Genomic DNA, 15,831 nt, shown 5'->3' on the forward strand with positions numbered 1-15,831 from the left:
TTGATTTTAAAGTAAAATTGAGGTGTGAAAATGATTTTCATCCATTCTTTTAATAAGTAGTGAATATCTATAACCTAAGTATCTCATTAATTTGATTAGCCTCGTTTGTCGTCTGATGCGACCAACACTTAACAGTTCTGATTTTCGATAAGCTCTTATTACCTTAAGCTCACAGTCTCGTCAAATCTCCAATCCACTCAATTATGATATCATTATCTTTAATAAATATTTTGCGAAATAATATACTCACTAACAAGACACTAGGAATAGGGGAAACAATAGAAATAGTAAGAAAACCAACAGAGGATTATTTACTTTTTCCTTACCATATTACTCCTTCCATTCCAATTAAATGTCTTAATTTGATTGACCACAAATTTGTCGAAATGATGCGACCAACACTTTAACAGTTTTTTTCGATAAATTTATTACCTTAAGCTCACAGTTTGTCACGTAATCTACACTGTGATATAGGATTTTTGAATTATTAATATTAAATAAATAGTATGCGAAATAATATACTTTTCACTAACAAGACACAAAGTATAGGGTAAACAATTAAATTAAAAAAAAAACGAAAGGATATATATATCAAGCATTTATATACTCCTACGCATATGACTTCCATTCGAATATACTAGTCTTAATTTGAAGGGGAATAGTATTCTTCGTATCTGAATCATTCTTAAAAAATCATCACACTCTTGTACAAGTTTCCACTAATAAAAATAGTAGTTTCAACATATACTTGCATTTAGCAACAACAAAACACATTTGAAAATTTAGTAAATAAAAAAAAAACATATACACATACATTTAGCAACAACAGTTCCACTAATAAAAAAAAAAGACAATTAAATCAAAAAAACTTCTTAAGAGAAGTATATATATCACCCTATTCCATTTATATACTCCTACGCTGTAAATTAATTTAAATCGAAGGGAGTATATATATCAAGCATTTATATACTCCTACGCACAAATGGTGAATTTACAATTTATGACTTGGCACTACGAATATACGTTCTAGCACTACAGGCACAAGGGGAATAGTATTCTTCGTATCTGAATCATTCTTAAAAAATCATCACACTCTTGTAAAAGTTTCCACTAATAAAAATAGTAGTTTCAACATATACTTGCATTTAGCAACAACAAAATACATACAAAAGTTTCACTAATAAAAAAAACATATACACATACATTTAGCAATAACAGTTCCACTAATAAAAAAAAAAAGCAGATTCAACATATACATATACATATACTTGAATGTAGCAACACAAAACACACTATGTACTTGCGACCTTTTCACAACCTTCATATATTATACACCACACAATTCCACTAGCCAAAGCTTCAAAAAGGGACCAAATGATCAACCATTTCAATGTGGACTTTTCTTTTCTACTCCACTTGTTCACTCCCCTAATAACCAGTTTGAGACTAGAAAATCATCATACATTTGCAAAAGTTTCCACTAATAAAAATAGTAGTTTCAACATACACTTACATTTAACAACAACTAGAAAATATTACAAGACGATGATTCAACATATACATATACTTGCATTTAGTAACTACAAAATACACACGCTACGTACTTATGACCTTTTTCACAACTACTATATACTATTACACCACACAGTTCCACTAACCAACTTTCAAAAAAGGTGCCAAAAACGCCCTAAACCATTTCATTGAGATGGACTTTTCTTTTACATATACTTGCATTTTAGCAAAAACAAAATACATACACAACAGTTTCACTAATAAAAAAGGTAGATTCAACATATATACATATGCTTGATTTATCAACAACAAAATACACACTTGACTTTAGCAACAACAAAATACACACACATGTACTTATGACTTTTTCATAACTACTATATATTATACACCACACAATTCCACCAACCAACCTTCAAAAAGGTGCCAAAAACGCCTACTTCAACCATTTCATTGTGGACTTCCCTTTTCTACTCCACTTTTCCACTCCCCTGATAACCAGTTTGAGATTGGTTCCCACCAGCAACAAAATCTGTAGCAGTTTTCCCTATTCCAACTATAGCTTCACCAATTCCTTGCAGCACACCACCTCCACCTCCCTGCTCCTGCACTTGCTTGCTCTCCTCTGGTTCTTGCTTTTCTATGCTAATGACTCCGCCTCCGCTTCTTCCCTGGCACACAAATTTAACAGAAAATTCAGGTTAATGCATATAAATACATCAAAATAGAGTGTAATCAGAATGCTTAGAGGGTTGGAACAGAATTGAGAAAGGCTTGGAAGCAAACCATCTTAAAGAGATATTTGTGCATGTATGGTTATAGAATGAAACAAAATCATGTTGCATGCTGCAAATAGATAAAACCCCTTCCACTAAAACTGCCATTTATAAAAGCACTAGAAAGCACCATTTATCAAAACACTAGGTGAAGCTTTGGTGCACATAGTTACTCCTTGGTGTGGGTGGGAGGTAAGAGGTACCCGCAAAACCTAAAATTAGTCGGGGATGGGGTGCATAAAAGCTGACCGGACAACACAATCATTAAAAAAAAAAAAAAAAAAAAAAAAAGGGGCAATTATTAAGATATAGGAACTACTTATGTACCAAAGTGTATCAAATACTTAGTCAAGAACACTTTGGTGAGAGAAACCTTCTCCAGACTATTTGGTCCTTTGCTTGCGAACATTCAGTATGATATCGTCCCACATAGAGTTAAAACTAGAATGATCACTGCAGTATACTTTAGTATGCTGTAAGCAGAGATGTAGTAGTTATGTTTACCTCGGGATTACCTTCTAATTGCCTCTCTGCTTCTGCTTTCCTTCTGCCTGCATAATCAGCTGCACTTTCTTCAGCGGAAACTACATAATCTTTAGCAGCCACCAATTTGTCACCTGCATATCCCGCCGCGCTCTTTCCAGCATCAGCAACCGTATCCTTCGCCGCGACTGCCTTCTCCCCGGCATACCCTGCTGCACTAGAAAGAGCACCAGCCGTGGCTTTCGTGGCCCCCGCTGCTGCTTTCGCCGTATAATGTACAGCTCCTAAAGCTCCCACTTCCGCCATATCCTTCGCGGTTTTAGCTGCTTCCCCTGCATACCCTGCCGCGTTTTTCCCCGTTTCAATCGTGGTGTCTTTTGCTTCGACGCCTTTCTGCCCAACATAGCCTACTGCATTCCTGCTCTTCTCAGCAGCAGTTTGTCCTGCAGTTGAGAGGGTGTCTTTAGTTGCACCATAAGCTTGCTGGCCTTTTTCGAGAGCAGTGTCCTTTGCAACTCTAGCCTTGTCCGCAGCATACTCGGCTCCAATTTGAGCGCCAGAAGTGACAGTATATTTGGCTTGTGCACCTGCACTTAAAAGGGTATATCTCTACAATTTTTTTCTCTTTTTCAACCTTTTCTCCCCTCAAAAGAAGCATTTTGTTATACATATTAATCAATTTTTCACTCCAAAAAGTACGAGGTTTTGAGGTTTCCAAGTTCGAGAAACTTGTTCTAGCCACTTTTTCAAGTAAAAAAGTTCCCCTCAAGTAAAAAAGACAAAACTTCTACTACGGAGTAACATTTTTGACCACTTGTTTTAAGTGAAAATAACTTTTTTTCCAGTTTGGCTCGGATACTGTAGCATGAGGCAATTATAAAGCACTAGTCGAATTATTATATTAAATTTCCAATTGCTTCTTCAATATATTCTTAGCTAGCTCTTAAGACATTAATTTAGGTATAACTTTAGAGCTTTAGAGCATTCACATTCAAACTCGCATGCAGATTGAATTGTCAGTAATAGACAAGCAGCTCAATTTGTGACATTAGACCCCAGCTAAGTTCAACTTCAAATACTACTATTTTGAAATATCACCACATTAAATTCATGTCGAACCACCTACTTAGTATGTTCCAGTATAGCAAAGCCAGGTACAAAGTTTAGACTTAATTAATCAAACTTCAAGTCTCAGTCCTATGAATTGATTGTACTGTATCAAACTTCAAGTCTCAGTCCTATGAATTGATTGTACTGTTGACTGAAGTCAAAATTTAATGTTCATTGAAAAATTTAGTATTTTTTTTTCACACACAGACACATGTATATTCCGTGATGAAAATACTACTGACCTTTCTCAAGGGCAGTGTCCTTGGCAGCTACAGCCTTATCAGCAACATACTGAGATCCACTTCTAACACCATCACTGACAGTATCTTTGGCTTGTGCACCTGCACTCTAAAGAGTATCTTTAGGGCTCACGTACATTTTTTTTTTTTTACTTTTTTTTTTCCAACCCTTTTTGAATAGGTCTAGATTGTAGTCTAGATGCGGAGCTGGTATTTCAACTTCGTAGGTTCAAAGTATTCTAACATGACAATTTCAAGTGTTAATAATAGAATTCTGAAGATATTTTTATACATTTAATAATTTCGTACCATACATACACCGTTTGAGCAAAAGTATCCGGACTTTTAACTCCGCCGTCATTGTAATCAAAAAGTTCACTCGAACTTAAAAGTTTGAGTTTTTCAAACTTGAAAAACTAGTTCTAACACTTCTTTCAACTTAACTTCAAATACTATTATTCAAATATCACCAAATTCATGATCCACTTTTTCAAAGTAAAAAGAAAAAATTGTAATAAAAAAGTTCACTCGAACTTAGAAGTTTGAGTTTTTCAAACTTGAAAACTAGTTCAAACACTTCTTTCAACTTAACTTCAAATACTATTATTCAAATATCACCAAATTCATGATCCACTTTTTCAAGTTAAAAAGAAAAAATTGTCCCTCACAAATCTTCTAACATCTTTTCAAGTTGAATACTCTTTTTTTCAACTTAAACTTCAAGTTTTTTTTTCTTTCCAAAAATCACCAAAATCATGTCCAGACGCCTACTTAGTATATATGTTAAAGCATAGGAGAGGAAAATAAAAAAACTTGACTTGAATTAAACTTGATGGAATCACACTAAATTGATGGAATCAAAGAACTCTTAGTAGTTAATTAATTGTACTTTTGAAATTGTGAATTGAAAATTTAATATTCGTCGAAAAATTTAGCAATTTTTCACATTTATCTATATTCTAGGATAAAAATACTACTGAGCATAAGCCTACTGACCTTTGCGAAGGGCAGTATCCTTGGCAACTCCAGCCTTATCAGCAACATAATCTTTGGCTTGTGCACCTTTTGCTGTTGCATAACAGCCTGCAGCACCAAGACCATGACTAGCCGATTCTTTTGCATTGTGCAATGCAGACGCCCCTAATTCCTTGGCCTTATCGTAGCGTCCTTCAGCAACTCCCAAGGTTTCGTTTGATTTCTGTTGGGCAGTTTTTCTCAGCTGTGCAGTTTCCTCTGAAGATGGAGCTTTTTTCTGCTCTTCACCAGTTTCTTGAGGATGAATTCCGCCATGAACTCTTCCTTCTATACCTTCTTGCTTCTGCATTTGGCTGTTTTTGTTCATCTCTGGACCTTTTTGTTCTTGGCCATGTGATTCAAATTTTACACCTCCTAGCCCCTCTCCACTAATTCCTGGAGAAATCAAAATTTTGGAGCCGTTTAACCAGGAGAATTACTTACTTTTTCCCGAGATATTTTCACTTTATTTCAAAATCGGTGTTTGGTTACTAAAAATTTCAATCAAAATAAAATTTGAAAAATTAACTCCAAATAACATGCTTTTTCTCTCCCTTTATTAGCAAAAACTATAGCCTAACACATACAGCTCCATCTTCAACTCGAACTTCAAAATTCCCACTACTTCACACTTCATAAATTAAAGTGAAAAATATTTGAAATCCATGACCAAATGCCTACTTAATCTTCTTCGTTTTAAGGTTGCAATTTCTTTGAGCGTATTGAGTACCAAGAGTAGTAAAGAGTAGAAGCACAGATACTGGTTTAATCAATAGCTTTTGCTCAAAAAAGCAAGTATGTTATATTTATGTTAAAAAACATTAAGTATGTTAGCAAAACAGTAGTACTATTATAATATATTTGTGTTCAAAAAAAATTCTATCAAATATGTAGGAGAAACTAAATTTAAAACTCCTCGTCATTTTGACGAACTCATAAAATTTAAAATTTTTACTTCACCTCTAATTACAAAACATGACATTTAAGCTAATTTTTTCAAGATACTCACTTTTGATCAAACAATATACTTATGTTAAAAAGTCATAAACTCTATACACATTAAATTTAATCACTGAATTTAACTTAGTTATATTAGTAAATTCAATAACTGAATTAAACTCAATTATTATTAGTAATGAGTCGTCATTCTAAAATTCATAACTCATAAATCCTGACTCCACCTCTGGTTACAAAACATAACATTCAAACTAATTTTGAAGGTATCCACTTTTACCTTGATCAACAGAAGACTGTTTGTCCCTTTGTGTGTCCCTATCTTTCTCATTTTGCTCAGTTTGCTGCATTCCCCCAACACTAGAAAACTCAAGCCCACCAACTTTAGCTGCAGGTTGAGAATGTATCTGATAATGAGATTTCCCTTTTAGGCCAAATCCATCTTGGCCTTGTTCCTTATGGTCATGAGGACCAATAGCTACACTTGCGATAGGAATTTCTCTTCTTGCTTTCTCTGAAGCCATTGTATGTTCTTGACCGCCATTGTATGTTCTTGACCAATAGCAACACTTGTGATTGGAATTTCTCTTCTTGCTTTCTCTGAAGCCGTTGTCACTTTACTAAATAATGCTCTACTTCAGTTCTGTTTGTCCTTCGTTTTATTTTTATTATTATTATTTTTTTTTTTCGTGTGTGTGTGTGTGTATTGGAAATTCAAGTGAGACAAAGGATTGAAGGAAATTAATGACAATGTACTTACTATATACTCCTATATATTTATAGAAAAAAGGGAAGTGCATAGCAAGTTAGCAACCGAATATGGTTAGATGGTAGTAGTATTTATTATGACACGTGGTGAGCGATGAGTTATTTGTTTATGACGTGGTGAGAAGAGGAATATAGCCAAAGTGGATGAGTCAGCTACTGAATGTTAACGTGTCTTTATGTCCTGTCAGTGTTACAGTTCACTGAATATTTGCTAACGTGGCATGAAACAAACTTGGACAAAGCAGTATGATCACGTTCCATTGTCAATTTGTATAGGATTTTTAATTTATATAGATGAGACCGTCAAACGAATCATATATATATATATATATATATATATATATATATATATATATATGTGTGTGTGTGTAGGCTAATTATATGATTCGTTTAACCGAATATCACTTAACCGAACAAATAGTTTTCTTAATAATCACTTATTTAAAACACAAAAGGCACATTCCTGAACCTACAAGTTACAAGATTGACCGTCTGAGACCTACATTTGCATAATCAGTATCAAAATTCTGAAAGTTGAAGACCCAAAACTTTAAAATGAACTGCTCTGCAATAAAGAAGACACTAGTACTCTGAAAATGTCGAGCAAAACGTTATCAAATTGGTATATCCCAAACGTTCGGTACATGGTCGGATATCCGATGGAATTAGCTATCTCACCATATGAGATAACTAATCCCACTATTTTAATATAAAAATTATCTCGAGATTAGCTAATATCCCAAAACAAATAGGGATCAAGCTAATTCAAAATTTTATCATGAAATTATTATCCTTTAACCCTTGTATAAGTGTCAACAAAGCTGGCCAACACAGAATCCACTCTAAGGAGCTCAAACACCGGAAAGAGTTTCTTAATTATGGAATGCATACTGTAATTAGGAAGATTGAAATGCCAATACAAAACAGAGATTTTTACCTTATACAATAATAAAGAAAATTCTAATCTTTATTTTACAATTTTTAACCTGTATAATCAGTGTGCACATATTATATACTAATTATACACCGAGTATACATCAACGATGGCTACAATCTACAACAGCTACACAGATGAAATTTTTTTCCGCTGGCTCACTAAAAATGTTAAAGATCATTTGTAAAGCACTTCGAGTACTTTTGTTTTCTTTATATGATATTGATCTGAGGCAGATTGGGGAGAGAAGGACTAGCTTATTGACCATATTATGAGGTGCTTCAACTTGCCACCATGTATTATATTAACTAGTTATGTTACAGGAGCAGTCTATGTTCACTTAGTCATCACCTTTTCTTTAAGAGAAATAATTAGCTTATCATAACAACACCAGGATCTTCCTCTTACAATCTTGGTTTTATGTACAAAGCCATCTATTGATTGGCAAAAGCAACATTACAATTTTATAGCAGCAATGCATCATATCTAGAGAAACTCCCACTCAGATTCAGAATGATCATTAGCTGATGACAACTTCTTTGTGTTCAAGTTCGCGGCGTGAACCTCCATCACCTTGTCATCTTCAGCCTCTATGTTAGGCTGTTGATCTCCATGTAATGCTCCAAGCTGCTCATACTCTTTCCTCATCGACTTCTTTTTCGTGGAAAACACTTGGCGGAGCTTCTTCTGAGAAAATAACTGGAACTGTCAACAACATCTAAGGCACACATTTTCAACGAAACAACCCCTCCCCCCACAACCAAACCAACAATAAACATATACTCCATTTGTTCCATTTTATGTGTCTTAGTTTGACTAGGCATGGAATTTAAGAAAGTAGGAAAAACTTTTAAATCTTGTGGTCTTAAACAAAAGACTGTGTATAATGTACTAAAAAGTCCCTTTGAACCTTGTGTTCTTAAACATGACATGTGGGAATGGAATTACAGAGTTACTCCCTCAGTCCAAATTATGTGATGGAGTTCGGATTTCGAGAGTGAAACGAGTTGTTTGTTTGCGGTAGTTTTTTCATATGCCTTTTAAATATTTTAAATTATTAGTTATTGTGACTTATAATACTTTTTACCTAGTATGCAAATTTTATTTCAAAAAATTTAAAGATTTTATGTTCAAACACACGATCAAAATTAAGAAGGTTGAATCTCGAAAAATGAAAAGTGTCACATAAATTGAGACGGAGGGAGTACTAAAGATATAAAGCGGCATCTTTCTTAAACAAACTAAACAGGAAAGTAAGATATAACTTGAAGTAGAGGGAGTAGATAAAAAGCAAGAAATATCAAATACAACACGAGAGGAAAGAGGAGAAGGAGAAGGAGGGGACCTTGTACGACTTCCGTTTGACTGAGCTCTGTGGAACATGAAGCCTATCCATTTCTACCATGACACATGCTTCGTCCGACTTTGATACATCATAACGCTCAACAATTTCCACATCGGACTCGATAAAGTCATAATTCTTGGGTGTAGCAGAACAAGATCTATCTGATCCTTCTATAAAAGATGACAGCAAACACAAAGAAAGAATTGAGAAAATGACTAACAAAAGATGCAATTTTAAGGAATCGGAACGGAAATATCTGAAAAGCAGGAGCACGTTGCATAAGTGTTCCTTCGATACGTTTGTTCGGAAGCTGGTACTAGGTAGAAAGAAAAGAGCCAACATAAGGACCCTTTTGCCTTGGGGTAGGATGATGCAAATATTATTGTCTCCTTGAAAAGCCATGGACTTTTAAATTTTAATGCAGGTATTCTGATTTCATAGCAAGTGAAAATATATACTCCATCCGTCCAATTTATATGAAGGTGTTGACTAGGCATGGAGTTTTAAAATGAAAGGAAGACTTTTGAAACATGTGCCCTAAAATAAGCCATAGATATTTGTGTGGCTACAAATCATCTAAGTAAGGGTAAAAAAATGGGAACACTTAAAGTTAATTATTACTAAAAATAGAAAGGTGTCATTCTTTTTGGGACTCACTAAAAAGGAAACAGTCTCCCACAGATTGGGATGGAGGGAGTAATTTATATTCCTGATAATTATGTAGCACATAATAACTCCATATCAGTGGGATACCCTATTGACGTGATTCCTGATCGATGATTTAAGTCCTTCAACTATGCTAGTTTAGTTCAGTTTAACAGTTTATCCAATAGAACTGTTGACTCAATCACATAGTCCGCTACATGATTTTACATAATACTGTCACTCACTCGGTCAGAACTATTACACCAGTTTATGAATCAGCCACTGATATGAAAAGCTATTCTCCTAGATAATATCAGAGTAGTGAATCATGCATCACTGGTACACAGCAAAATTGAAGCAAAAAAGAGAAGGCAAGAAATCCTTTTTACTGGTGACTTATAAATACCTTTGCAGGACTCATTTATCTCCTCCTTAGCAACATTATCGTCGTGAGTATTGCTGCTAATTTGTGATGCAATCTCACCAGCCAACTCCTTGTCCGTACACCTATCTGCTGCCACATCAAGAGTAAACATAAAAGAAAAGGAGAGAAAAAAATTCAAAAAGAAATAGAATATGGGTGTGGCCTAGTGGTCAATGGAGTAGATTGAGAACCATGAGGTCTCAATCCCAGCAGAGACAGAAACACACTAGGTGATTTCTGCTCATCTGCCTTAGCCTTGATGGACAGAGTTACCTGATACCTGTTACTAGTGGAGGTGGCAGGTATCACATGGAGTTAGTCGAGGTGTGCGAAGCTGGTTCGGACACCACGGTTATTAAAAAAAAATAGAATACTGCTAGACATGTATACCATGAGAGTCTGATAGCAAGTCACCAGCAGAAGAAGTGTTGCTGACATCTGCTTGGTTCTGTCCACCACAGTCAACTGATAAGCTCGTGTCCGAAGCTGCAGCATTAATGGATATACCAGCAGCAGGCATCTTTGTACTTATAATATGGTCGGAAACCTCCTTTCCTGCTTCTACAGAGTCAGGTTCTTTAACTGAGGCCAAGGGCGAAATGGTCATGTGGTCAGATGCCACTTCAAAACCTCCCCTGACCTTAGAATGTGAGGACCATTTAATTGCATCCCTCGATATGAGAGGGAGATCGGCCGACTTCTTAGATGGAGAATGAGTATCCCTAACGATCTCTTTGATCCCAACACTTTGACGTCTATAAACTCCTCCACTTTTGCTTTTCCCTAACACATAATAAGATACACTATTAGCAGCTCTGCGTGGATTGAGTGATGGAAATGGGATAAGGCATTGCAACACACCTAAACTACGGTGAAATTGCAACTGCTGCACACCTTAACTATGTGACCCCCTGAACTTAACTTTTCGTATTATTTACCCCCTTCATTAATTACCTGGTAAAAGAATATGTTAAAACTCAGTATGTGCAAACACACGCTTATTCAAAACTAAAAAAAGGGGTCTTCAAAGAAGGATTTTGTTTTGGAAATGTGCAAGAAGTACATTTGAGGCAGAGTTTAAGGCAAACTTAACAACATTAATGCTACTTGGAGGGGAAAAATAGTTGAGGATCTGATCTACAATCTGAAAGAGTCATGGTGCAAAGTGTATTTTATTTGGGATGCAAGAATGAATAAGCGCGTGTTCGCACATGCTGTGTTTTAACTTTTTTTTTAATGACGTAATTAGTGAACGGGGTAAATAATACGAAAAAAAATAAGCTCATGGAGTTATAGGACCCCAACATAGTTTAGGTGTGTAATTGGCAATTTCATCATAGTTTAGATGTGTTTTTATGCCTTATCCCTATGGAATAGTGGCCAAATTTTTGGGCCTAAAAGATGAGGGATAATCACTATCCTTACCCTTGATCACTTGAGTATCATCAATTAATTCCTTACTAATTCCCCTAGGGTGTCCTTTAAGGTTTGCTTTCAGCTTCTTTTTGATTTCAGTGTGAGCATAAGGGTTAATAGACAAGTCAGCAGCTGCGACTTTCACAGGATCTATGTTAAATTGAGGATGCAAATCTAGCATCACGTCTGAATAGAACCTCTTGACACTTGCACCAACAGTCTGCACCTGATTCTCAACATATCTAGCTGTATCCTGTGATATACCATGGGACCCATTACGGTGGAGAATACTTAATTGGCCAAATTGGTGCAAGGTGAATAACAGGTAGTACACGTTAAAGTTATGAACATTTTTAAAGATGCAATTTTTATCCAAATGATAAATAAACAATTACAGCCGAGGGTCTATCAGAAACAACCTCTCTACAACACACAAGGTAGGGGTAAGGTCTGCGTACACCTCACCCTCCCCAAACCCCACATGTGGGATCACATTGGGTATGTTGTTGTTGTTGTTGATTGATAAACAATCATGAATGTCATATGCACTCCGTTTGGTACATTACATGATAAGCAGTCTATCCTTCCAATGGAACTACCTACTCATGAGTTCAGAGTGTGCCACACATATATTTCATGTGAATGGAAAAATGAAATAAGTGTTCTTTTCTATTAAAACTTAACAGTCTCCTAATAAAAGTCAAGACAGCAACAACAGTACTACAAAACTGTCTCAATTCCAAGCTAGTTGAGGTCAGCTATATGAATCCTCACTAGCAGATAACATAGGAAGTAAATGCTTGCAATGCAGAACTAGAAGTACAAAGCTATCACCAAACTGCGAAAATTAGAATATAGTTTTTGCCAATTGTAGCATTTTTGTTAACTGTGGGGAGAAGTTGAAGTGTCAAATATGTCCAAACAACTACAAATTTCTAATAAAATAAGGGAGTAACGGCAATGAATGAGGAGCAAGTTTGTAGTCTTTCTGTAGCCTTTCCTCCTACTAAAACCGTGTCTTTTGTCTTGTAACAAGAAGACGCACGTTTATCAGGTATCTTAGATAAAAATAAGCTCCATGGGTCAATAGAGCAACATCTGCAATTTATGGTCAGTGTTCAATATCCTTTAATTTTCCTTTTGGGTTAAATTGAATATCATCAAAAGTTCAATTTATTCAAACATTCCTAGTGCTCTAGGGGTCAAAGTATTGTCTCATACTATTTAACTCGCTTCGTCCCTTTTATCAGGTTCCATTAGCAAGGTCATAAACGAGCTTCTCTCAGCAAGGCTAGGAAAATTGAACATATGTCGTCCCTAGTTAAATAGGAATAAATAAAGTTAATTCAGAGAGGGCATAAAGTTTACCTGGTACATAGCCTCTTCCATCTCCAAACACATAGCTTCAAATTTCTGGTATATATTTCCGACCCATGATATACCTTTCATATCCATCGCATAACACTTTGACAACTTTCCAAGATTCAATGAAGTTAGTGCTGCAAAATGATATAGCTTTCAACTCCAGAATTCAACAAGATGCAGCACCACTAGAACTTGAACGTACTGCGTAAATTACAAAAGTATGTTGAGCTGGATTATTCACCAACTTCAATCAATACAAAAAATGCACGTCACCCACTCTATAAATAACCCTGCTGATGTAAAATCAATGCTCCAACATAAACAAGATACAAATCAACATCATTCTCCACAATAAAATTCACATTGTGCACTCACAGAACAAACTTTTAGTATTAGCAAAATTAGTTCAATATCTAAGCCAATGGCAGAGCCAGGATTTTCACTAAGGGGGTTCAAAATATGAAGAAGTAAACACAACAAGAAGCCAAGGGGCTTCAACATCTACCATATATACATAAAAATAATTTTAACTTTGTATATACAATATGAATTTCCGCCGAAGGGGCTTCATCCGCCTGGCTACGCCCCTAATCTGAGCTTGCTCACGTAGCCGGTCCCAAGCCCAAATAAAGGAGGAGGGTCACGGTAGGTTAATAACCAGCATAAAACTAATCAATTTATAATGAATCCTCACGCTATAGAATGTTGAGCTTAAATAAAGCGACATGAACAATGAGGATCCATATCGCCAACCTCAACTTGCTTGGGTAGAGTAATTCTTTTTCTAGCAAAAATATATAACTTATTAACTTGATTTATAACACTGTAGTAGAAATTCTTATAAACAAAACTTGAAACTAAATCAGAATGCTTTTGTTAGCATATAAATAGCACAAGCTCATCAATTCGTAACATTGTTTTATTTCTGTGGCTGATGGAGACATGGAAATTGGTAAGCATTCTTATAGTAGTATGATCCGAATTTTTTTTTAAAAAGCTAGTAGGATATTCCGAACTACTACTATCTTCATCATCATTGAACCGATCAAGCAAAAAATCCACCATGAACGAAGAGAAGTCATTTTGATAGGCTCACCAGATAAGATCTCCCCGCATTCCAACAATCAAAAACTTCCAACCATTATTTCACAAATTCATTAGAAAAACAGATTTTTTAGACAATTGCATAGACAAGGAAGGAACTTTTTTATATGAGATGATGATGGCAGCAAAGTGCATCCAAGAGGTTCCTTAATTTAGTGTCTTTTAATGACTTCGCCGTACAAAATCCTTAAAAGACTCGTATAGGTACAATTTCTTGTAACATCTGTTTCATGTATTTAGATGAACTTTTTAGCCTACACATAGACAGAATGGAATATCTCTACAGCTATCAAGATTCCAAAGCCATTTTGGTCAGCCAAAGTCAACAAAAGGCTTCCTTATTACCCAAACATACACCTCATACCAAATTTCCAACAAAAGAATTCCAAACCCATGAAATAATTCATCAGACAGAAAGCAAGCTAATTTACCTAAAACCCTATAACTTCACATACAGAAGATACCTCTAGGCTCTAACCATCCTTTCAAAAATATAAACACATAAAATAAAACCCACCACCAAAACTCAGTATATACAAATTCTTCATAGAAACAAATAAATACCATAAGCAACATGATCAAGAAGCACACCCCACAAAAGAAAACAACAAGTATTTAGGAAAAAATAAATATTTCACCTCACAAATTCTTCATAAAGAAACAGGCAAAAAGGTAAAAATATCACCCACCATGATCAAGAAACAATACCCCCAAAGCATTAAAGCAATTACATACATATATATATATATATATATATATACAGCTCTATCAGACTATTACTACCTATCTATAACAAGTTCTTTTTCTTTTCTTTTTAACAAAAAAGGAGCTAATTGACTACTAGAGTTGAAGCAGAGAAACTTACAGTTTATAAATAAGAATACTTAGAAGCAAAAATTGCGAGTCCTAAATTACAAGTTTTAGAAGAGTTATTGTGAACACAAAGTACAGCACAAGTGGGACAAAGGGAGAAAGAAAAGGAGAGTTTTGGAAAATGAAAAACGTAAAGAGAGAGTTCACCTGGATTTTTGTGTACGTTGGTTTCCGACACGTGTCCAAAAAAAACCTGCATTATTCATTACTTCGTCACCAATTGTGTGTTACTCTCTCCCTCCATATTTACTTATCTTAATTGATTTAACACATCTCGTAAAAAATAGAATGATAATTCTTAAATATATATGAAATGGTAAATTACATCTTGATTTTTCAAACTAAAAAAAGTAAAAATGAACATCTATTTTTAATGTATATAACAAGTAGAAATGGACGGAGGGAATATTTGCAAGAAATGGAACTCAAATGATACCGTATAAAATACTCTTTGGCCCAATTTATGTAACATAGTTTGAATTTCGAAAGTTAAAAAAAATATTTTTTACGGTAATTTAATTTTATGTTCTTTAAATATTTTAAAAAATTGTTAATTCTTGTTATTTATAGTACTTTTATGTCTTTCTAAAATATATATTATTTTTAAAAAAATTAAAAAATTGTATATTCAAATACACCGTCAAAATAAAGAAGCTTGATTTTTGAAACTTAAACCATATCGTATAAATTAGGATAGCGGCCTCCGTTTTTTCTATTTTAATAATGAAGAGTACATTGCTTAGAAGAAAGATTGAGAAACAAGATAAAGAAAAGCTTGATCCATGCTTGCCTTATCCAATTCCTTTTCATGCAATTTCTAAAAAGATCGATTTTTTTAATTATAAGTTAAATGACAGCTATTTCATTGT

The 15,831-nt window shown here is 34.8% G+C and overlaps 2 protein-coding genes across 8 annotated transcripts; both read right to left on the bottom strand.

Moving 5' to 3' along the window:
* Positions 1-1,750: 1,750 nt before the first annotated feature.
* On the bottom strand, positions 1,751-6,756 carry LOC132031170 (seed biotin-containing protein SBP65-like). 2 transcript variants are annotated; one of them, XM_059421036.1, is made up of 5 exons: positions 6,386-6,756; positions 5,117-5,523; positions 4,124-4,222; positions 2,793-3,358; positions 1,751-2,183 (listed from the first exon to the last, which is right to left on the bottom strand). In XM_059421036.1, exons 1-5 carry the CDS (start codon positions 6,610-6,612, stop codon positions 1,983-1,985), a joined length of 1,500 nt encoding a protein of 499 aa, XP_059277019.1. In that variant the 5' UTR covers positions 6,613-6,756; the 3' UTR covers positions 1,751-1,982. The 2 variants fall into 2 exon arrangements, with proteins under 2 accessions (XP_059277019.1, XP_059277020.1); XM_059421037.1 differs by having other exon boundaries at positions 2,015-2,183; positions 2,804-3,358.
* Positions 6,757-8,059: 1,303 nt separating this feature from the next.
* LOC132031171 (uncharacterized) lies at positions 8,060-15,097 on the bottom strand. 6 transcript variants are annotated; one of them, XM_059421043.1, is made up of 7 exons: positions 14,955-15,097; positions 12,989-13,186; positions 11,630-11,873; positions 10,595-10,987; positions 10,187-10,291; positions 9,136-9,305; positions 8,060-8,477 (listed from the first exon to the last, which is right to left on the bottom strand). In XM_059421043.1, exons 2-7 carry the CDS (start codon positions 13,073-13,075, stop codon positions 8,277-8,279), a joined length of 1,200 nt encoding a protein of 399 aa, XP_059277026.1. In that variant the 5' UTR covers positions 13,076-13,186; positions 14,955-15,097; the 3' UTR covers positions 8,060-8,276. The 6 variants fall into 6 exon arrangements, with proteins under 6 accessions (XP_059277026.1, XP_059277021.1, XP_059277024.1 ...); XM_059421038.1 differs by having other exon boundaries at positions 10,187-10,294; XM_059421041.1 differs by having other exon boundaries at positions 10,187-10,294; positions 12,989-13,119; positions 14,955-15,084.
* Between the last annotated feature and the right edge of the window lie 734 nt (positions 15,098-15,831).

Source organism: Lycium ferocissimum, chromosome 9, assembly GCF_029784015.1.
Source record: "Lycium ferocissimum isolate CSIRO_LF1 chromosome 9, AGI_CSIRO_Lferr_CH_V1, whole genome shotgun sequence".
Classification (NCBI taxonomy): domain Eukaryota; kingdom Viridiplantae; phylum Streptophyta; class Magnoliopsida; order Solanales; family Solanaceae; genus Lycium; species Lycium ferocissimum.